Source organism: Mauremys mutica, chromosome 10, assembly GCF_020497125.1.
Source record: "Mauremys mutica isolate MM-2020 ecotype Southern chromosome 10, ASM2049712v1, whole genome shotgun sequence".
In the NCBI taxonomy this organism is placed as follows: domain Eukaryota; kingdom Metazoa; phylum Chordata; order Testudines; family Geoemydidae; genus Mauremys; species Mauremys mutica.
This window is the reverse complement of record NC_059081.1, coordinates 10,153,267-10,161,081: the sequence shown is the minus strand read 5'-3', so window position 1 is coordinate 10,161,081 and position 7,815 is coordinate 10,153,267. Positions and strand designations below refer to the sequence as shown.

At 36.9% G+C, this 7,815-nt stretch overlaps 1 protein-coding gene across 1 annotated transcript in view; it reads right to left on the bottom strand.

Moving 5' to 3' along the window:
- Positions 1–5,212: 5,212 nt before the first annotated feature.
- SLC49A4 (solute carrier family 49 member 4) overlaps positions 5,213–7,815 on the bottom strand; it is a 125,135-nt gene continuing 122,532 nt past the window's right edge. The window contains exon 9 of the mRNA XM_045032271.1: positions 5,213–7,063. Coding sequence (XP_044888206.1) covers positions 6,948–7,063 — 116 coding nt within the window. The 3' untranslated portion in view covers positions 5,213–6,947. The remainder of the gene's footprint in view (positions 7,064–7,815) is intronic.

Genomic DNA, 7,815 nt, shown 5'->3' with positions numbered 1-7,815 from the left:
TCTTAAAAGGTGACTTTGCAGTAGAAGAGCCTATAAATATAGGTGCACTGCTGATACATAGCTTAAGAAAGAGTGGCTTTAAAACCAGATGACCCACTCACCCTCTGACACCCACCCACCCACGCATCATTCTCTAAGATCATCGATTCATGATACACCATCTTTTCTGATCAGTTTGCTTTTGCTGAGGTTACCCATCCTGTCAGAGGCAGTTCTAAATGTATGGAAATATACACTTATATGTTATATATGGGGATCTGATCCCAATAATGCTGTGTGCTCTCAACTCCTGATGACTTCAAAGAGAGCTCAGTAACTCCACAGCATCGGACTCTATGTTCTCAATAAAGAGTCACTTTAATAAAAACCTGAAGAATATATCAGAACACCACATAGTAACAGTATTTTGCAGTTCTAGAGCTAGTGCTGTCCATCAGAGGATCTCAGAACTCCTTACAAACAGCAATTTCAGTATCACATCATCTTAGTGAGGTAGGGAAGTATTATATCCATTTTACAGCCGAGGAAACTGAGGCATGAAGAGGTTAAGTGATTTTCCCAAGATCTCATAGTTTGTCAGAGTAAGTCCTGACTCCCAGTCCTGTGCTTTAACAACAAAACTACCCATCACCGCTACATACGGACCATCTACAGAGGAAAATAATTTCTTTTGACTTTTACATCTGGTGGAACTAAGGTTAGAGGGAATGCCACAATCTAGGGGGAAAGCTCTGAATAAGAACAAGTGTTCTGAATAAGAACAGGTGAAAGTCATCCATGAAATTCCAATACTCATTATGGAATAGTGAAAAAATTCATTGAAGCAACATAAAGAAAGTATGTGAGAGTAGACAAGTGAGGCACACAGGGAAGACAAAACAAATTTATGTTTACTCTCCTATACGCAAGGTCAATTACTGTCTTCTAAACAAACATCTCAAGAATGACTGCTGAATGGAAGCCTTAACAATTAACCCAGCAATCATATTTCCTGAAGTGCTATGAACACACAACACCTGTGCAGGGAGTGAGGAAGAAATACTGAAGCAATATATTATGTGTTTATAAATTATTTCCAAGTCCAAAGTGAAAAAAAAACAAAACAAAACATGTCAAGCTTTTCAGAAGTGATTTGGTTTTGGGGGCTTTGATTTGTGGGTGCCCATCTTGAGACACCTTAATGACTTCCAGGGGAGAGTGCCAAGCGCTTTCTAAAAATCGGGCCCTTTAAGAGGTCTCAAGTTGGGTTACCAAAAATGGAGACACCCCATATCACCAGTCACTTATGGAAACCTTGGCCATCGCATCCACTCACCATCTCTTCTGGACCAATATCTGCCACAGTGTTGCTACAGATATTTTCTGCAATGTTGCTTTCTTTTAATGAGTATTAAGCTGTAGTGTTCACTTTGCTTAGAACCTGTATGCAAATCTAGGAGGAAAAAAAAACAAAAAACAAGTGTGCAGTGATGTGGGATCATGGAATTCAGAAGATATTTATGTCAGAACACACTGTCCCAAACATAGCAGTGATCCCAAGATGAAAACAGGAATCATAACATCTGCACAAATATTTACTTTTGCTTGTTAAAACTTCAAATAAAGATGAATTTTCCCCTTTATTTATTATTGTTTCATCTGCCTTAAAATGCCAAGTGTAAATGCTGTAAGCAGACTGACAGGTTTTCTGATTTCACTGTGGTCTCTGCATCCTCCGCTGATGTTACTTAAAGCAATACTCCTTCATGAATCAAAATAGATATTTCTAAACCTTCTAAAATAGGAAACTTAATTGAGGCTTTTTCATGTTTTATGGATGCTGGGAGAGCACCACTGCCCAAAATATGAAGCAGCATCTCATCAACAATAGCATCGACTTGCTAAAGACAGACAAATAAGGTTGATCAGAGTGATGTGGGTATTGTTTTAATTTCAGAGTTTTCCTCTTTATGATAGCAAGGGTCCTTGACTCTGGTCCCCATCATTGGAAGCTTCTGAGAACAGGTTGGACAAACACCTATCAGGGAAGTCTAGGTTTACTCGGTCCTGCCCCAGCGCAGGGGGTTGGACTAGATGACCTCTTATGATCTCTTCCAGCCCTACATTTCTATGATTCTACTATATCCTGGAACCACTGAAGATAATGGCAAAATTCCCATTCATTTTAATGGGGTGTGCTTTTAGCCCTATGTGATTGTGTAACTGCCATTTGCGAGAGAGAGAGAGAGAGTTTACACTGGTACTTTACAAAATTTAATACAATGATATTCAACACAAAATTCTAATCACACCAGCTATACACACTGTACATCCATCCATCAATAGTGTTGTGAATTTCTGGCATTTTCACACCAACATAGTAGTTAACCTGCCAAACAATTATAGTGAATTATATTTAGATTCTAACCAATCTAATAAAACATACAAAAACAGCATCTAAAACCAATTGTTTACCACAAACTAGACATTTGTTTTTCTCTTGTTTAAAAAAATGACTTAATGAGAAATAGATTTATTAATAAATTGCTACTCTCACAGTTTTATAGGATGTCAAAAGCCATAGGATAAAACATCTAATCCCTATTCACATATCAGTCAATTCTCACAAATCTCGTATCTTTCCCCCTTTTTGGTAGCAGCCAATATATACACACAGATCAACTTTTTTCTTCTTTTTACAATGTAAGAATATCTATTCACTCTTTGCTTAGTCCAAATGTTCTCCATAAACACACACTCCAGGTAATACAGCTCCTTCAAGATATCCCAGATAGCAATATGGTCTTTTTCTTACATGCAACAGTGCATTTGGTAAATTCCCAAGTTTCCATGTAGTGACTGCTGTTTTCCGAACAGAGTTACCATAAAATAATGCTCATTATTTGAAAGTTACTTTGCAATTCACACTGTACATAAGACTGCACAAGGGACAGTGTGTCTGACAAATCTATAGGAGTCTGATCTTAAGAGGTGCTGAACATCAGCAGGTCACACACTGAATGCATTCCTCACTGGGTTTGATGAGAGCTGCTGGTGGTCACCACCTCTTGGAATCTAGTCACAAGCAAGATCATGGTTCTACACTCAAGTACCTCTCTGAGCATCAATAAACCAACTTTTAATTGTATATGGAGAGACAGAGAGAGAGGACAACATCTCTAGCCCATTTCCAAACAATTGGATCTGTACAAAACAGTCTCTCCATAGCACTGTGGATGCACGAACCACATATACAGGCTAAAATTTGCCCAGACACTTAGGGGTTTAGAACCCCCAATATCCACTCTTTTTAAATTCCTTAGATGGCTTTGAAAATCTCAGCTGTAGCATATACCTGTATACATTAAATACAGTACTACACAATTTCCTCCTTCATATTCTATGGATACAGGAACTACATATATAGTTTGTATCTGTATATGCGCTATATCCAGTACAGTACTGTATATTACAATACCTAAAATCCTTGGATTCTGCACTCTATGTTCAGTGATTTTCTACCACTGAAAATAATTTTCTTTGAATATTGCATAGATGCCTGGCCAACCCTTTCTTTAGAACTGAACTGAGAATTCAGAAAGCTCTGCTTCCATGGTACTTGTATGGACACACATTTAAGATTGAAAAGGCCATAAAGGAAGGAGAAGGGAAACAAGAGGGAGGAAGTGGTGGGGGATGGGGTGAGGAGGGAAGTGAAAAGAGACAGAAAATAGGGGTGGAAGTGATGGAAGGCCAATCCTTCTAAATCTTACCTACCTCATTAGCAGCAAGAGAAATAGTACAGCTCAGGAGCCAGCCAAAGGAAAAAAGCAGCATAGCTAGAAGTTGAATTTACAGTTATTGTGGAGCCAAGTGAAAAACTGAGGAGCAGCCTTGGACGTAACTAGCTATTTAAAACAAAGATCTATTACAAGAGAGGAATGGGAACTGCACAGCCTCATTGCTCACATTTTCAACACAAATTGCAGCATGATTGTCCATATTCTAGTGGCTTTGCACATATCAGGGCTAGGAAAAATTGCTCTTCTGGATTTCTACAGGAAATAACTCAGAGCCAAGAGGGGACAGGGAATATTATCTTTTCTTAGAGTATTTTCCTGTTAAAATCAATTACAGTTATGGTCAGAAGTGTTTGATATCAATCAATGTCAGTACTCACTGAAAATTAGAGGGACAATTAAAACTAAGTTGCACTTCCAAAAACTGATGTGCTTTTTACTGCTAAATAATAAATATGAAATATTTTATATTTCATTTCTGAATCTTTTCTGGGACTACTCAATATTAACATATAAGCAATATTTAAAACCCTCCCATTGTCTCTTTCAGTGAGACCTGATTAACCAAGATAACTTTTACCTTTACAAAGTCAAAAATACTAACAGGTAGCCTGCTCTGGTATTATTAGTCAGGCAAACTCTCATTGGCTTCGGTTGGATTTCTAGCTGAGTAAGGGCTGCTGGCTTAGATTCAGTGGGGGAGAATGCTTTTTGTGCAGTCAAATGAAGATCTGAGCTATTTTAAAGATCATGTCAAAGTGCATTCTAATGCTAACAAAGCCACAATATTTTATATTTCCCCCATCCTCTGTCCTTCAATACATTCTCCCCCACCTGCCACTCAAAGATATGTTGATCTGATGAAGTCCTCAAGTCTGAAAATTCATTTCTATTTATCATAGCAGCAGACTCTTACCTATGGGAGAACTTCTTTATATAACTGGGATCTGCTCCTGTAGTTCTCCTCAGGCAAAAGCTCCATCAGGCTCAAATGGGAATGTTGGTTGAGTAAGGACTGTAAAGTGGTGGCTTTTGCTAAATATAGTAGAACATAGCCAAGAAAGCTGGATGGTTAACACCTTTGTACTAATCAACTGGTGAAGACGGTAAAAGGATATGTCCAACTGTACTTTGCCACTTCTTCAGCAGCTTGAACATGCTGATTAAATTTATTTAGGATATCTCAATACAGATAGCTCCATTGTCCGACTAGTGCCTTTCAAGGAATAACTCTGATCTTGTAATAGCTGATGTAGCCAATAAACAAGGTCACAACATCCCATTACCTGCTATGCTAAATATGCCCATTTCACTGAAAACAATAAAAGCAGATGATGTGAAATAACATTTCATTTTACTGCATGAATACAATTTTGAATTTAAAATGTCAGTGAAATATCCGCTCTCTACAGAGAGCAGACAGAACAAATGGATACACAGCTGAAGGGTAGTGCACAGTTCAGCTTTTATTTTTTTGAGTTACAGTGGCTGTATTACTCAGGAGTGGCAGAGCACAGCCTCTCACAGGAGTGGAGTGCGTTTGATTCAGATTTCTCACTGAAGCAGAACATTACATGGCAACACCCTCACACATGTACATATCCCTCTATATCAAATAGCTACATTAAGAAAAGACATTCACCCAGTGAAATAAAACTCATTTCACAGTGGTATATGCGTGCAACTTCATTCACTGAAATGATAGCTTTAGTTCAAACAGTGGCATACCACCATCCAAAGACATGATTTTTAAATAAACTTATAAACACACTCTACATACAATATTTATATATTATATAATTATATACAACATATAAATATTATACACACACATCTGTACATATATACATGTGCACACACACACACATTAAACAGAGTACAGGAACATACTCAGCATGGAAATGCCGTAAATATTTTTAAGTGAATTATAAGAATTCAGAAATTACTAATCAGTTTAAAATTGTGTTAAAAAACTACTCAAAGTCTCTTAAGTATCTCTGTTCAAGTAAGGGCCAGACTGACCACAATTTTCTGCTTGGCACTGTACTTCCCAGGTTATGCCAAAATTCATAGACTCATGAAACAAAATATTCCACATGATGTGTCATTTCGCTGCTAACAAGGGCACCTCACAAAGTCCAAAGACATTTCAGAAAAATGCCACTTTTAAAGAACTGGGTATTTAAAAAACATTACTTAGGACCCATAATTTTAAACTAATCTTAAAAACACAGATGCACTATGGCCCAAACCCCAAAACCTTTACTAAAGCTAAACTTACTGGGGATTCGGCCCTACACACCTACATTATTTAGTGGCATGAAATTGGGGTTCACAGTATTAACTGGAGATGAAAGAGAAGTATAGTGGTGGCCATTACATCATCAACATTTATCAACAGAGACATCTGAGATACCATTGTTTCTTCCCTATTCTAAGCATATGGAAAAACTGCAGAATTTCAGTGCTACTGTCAGCTAAGGTGACTTTTAGTGGCAACTGCTGTATAACTAAAACTGCACTTATCATTCAGTGCACACTTGGTTCTGAAGTGAAAGTTAAAGATTTCTAACAACAGTTCAAGGACTGCTAAGATTAGTCAATATGGTTGAAAACTCAGGTACCAAAGTCTTACCAGAAATGGCTTTATTAGAACATAATGTAGTGCAGCAAAACCATATTATTTTAGCTTATATGTTTGCTGGCCTTTTAATATTTAAATGTGTTACCTATTTAAGTTATAGATTTTTTTAAAACGGTTATTCACTATTCGTATTCTGATAGAAGATGGAAAGATTACTGGTACCTTGGCATCTCTTTAAGTGGTTTGAGTTGGCACAGAAAATCTGTACACTTAATATCTGCAAGTATTGTTTTTTAAATAAGATATCACAGTTCTGACTTTAGAATATACACATCAGATATAGTCCACTTGTGTATTTTAGGATATCCTTATTCCCAACTGAAGTACCACACTATTTATCAAGTCAGCAATAAAGATCAAGTCAAGACATGTTTTAAAAAAATATCTTCGTAGTCTGATAAAACCACATTTAAAATGTTGTAGTTTTTTTGCTTTTTCCGCCATACAACTGTGCAATTCCAAGCAATGTGCAGAATGCAGTATTGACTTCCAGGCTCTCTCAAAACTCTGTCAGTTCTGTGCTATTAAACTGAGACAACGACATCAAGATAAAGTCTATCATAGGATTCCCTGAAGCACAGAATAAGGAGTAGGCTGAGCAAACATGATCCTGGGAGGCACCAGTTGAACCAGGACAACTCTGTAAAACAAAACAAAAAATGCGGTTTCAGAAGCTCATATAACATCTCCACCGTCAAAGCAATCAGGACTTAAATACTGGAAACTAAAAGTTTAACTGATGGCTTTGAGCTAGCTCTGCTCTAATAGCAAAACAGTAACAATGCATGGGATTGAGAGGTGGATGAAATATTTTGAGATGTTATGGATTTCTTTTTTAAAAACCTCAATACCGTTAATTAATTCAATAACTTATTCATTCACCTTTCATAGATTCTAAGGCCAAAAGACACCATTATAATCATCTAGTCAGACCTGCGGTATAACACAAGCCACAGAACTTCTCCAAAATAATTCCTAGAACAGGTGGTTTTTAGTAAAATGACCTCAGACCCATTGATTTGGTTGGTACAATGTACTATATCCTAATACTCAATGAAAAATGAATTCATAACACTGGACTTTCACTCTCATTTAGAAGTACACTGAAAATATTTCAAATTTGTTTTGTTTCATCTTGCCAACTCATTTGTGAATACTGGAAACAATCGTATTTGTGTTAAATCAGTTCACATCCACTACTATTCTCAATATAGATTTGATTAAATCATTGCAATTTGAACGAGTTTCCTAAACAAACATCAAATCACTTTTAACTGGAAGATACAGGCCCACGTTTGAAAAACTGGCTTTTAATTTCCAGGCCACAAATGACAGTTTAAATTTCTATCAGCTTGCACCTACAAAACAGCAGTTAGAAGGTAGAATGAATTT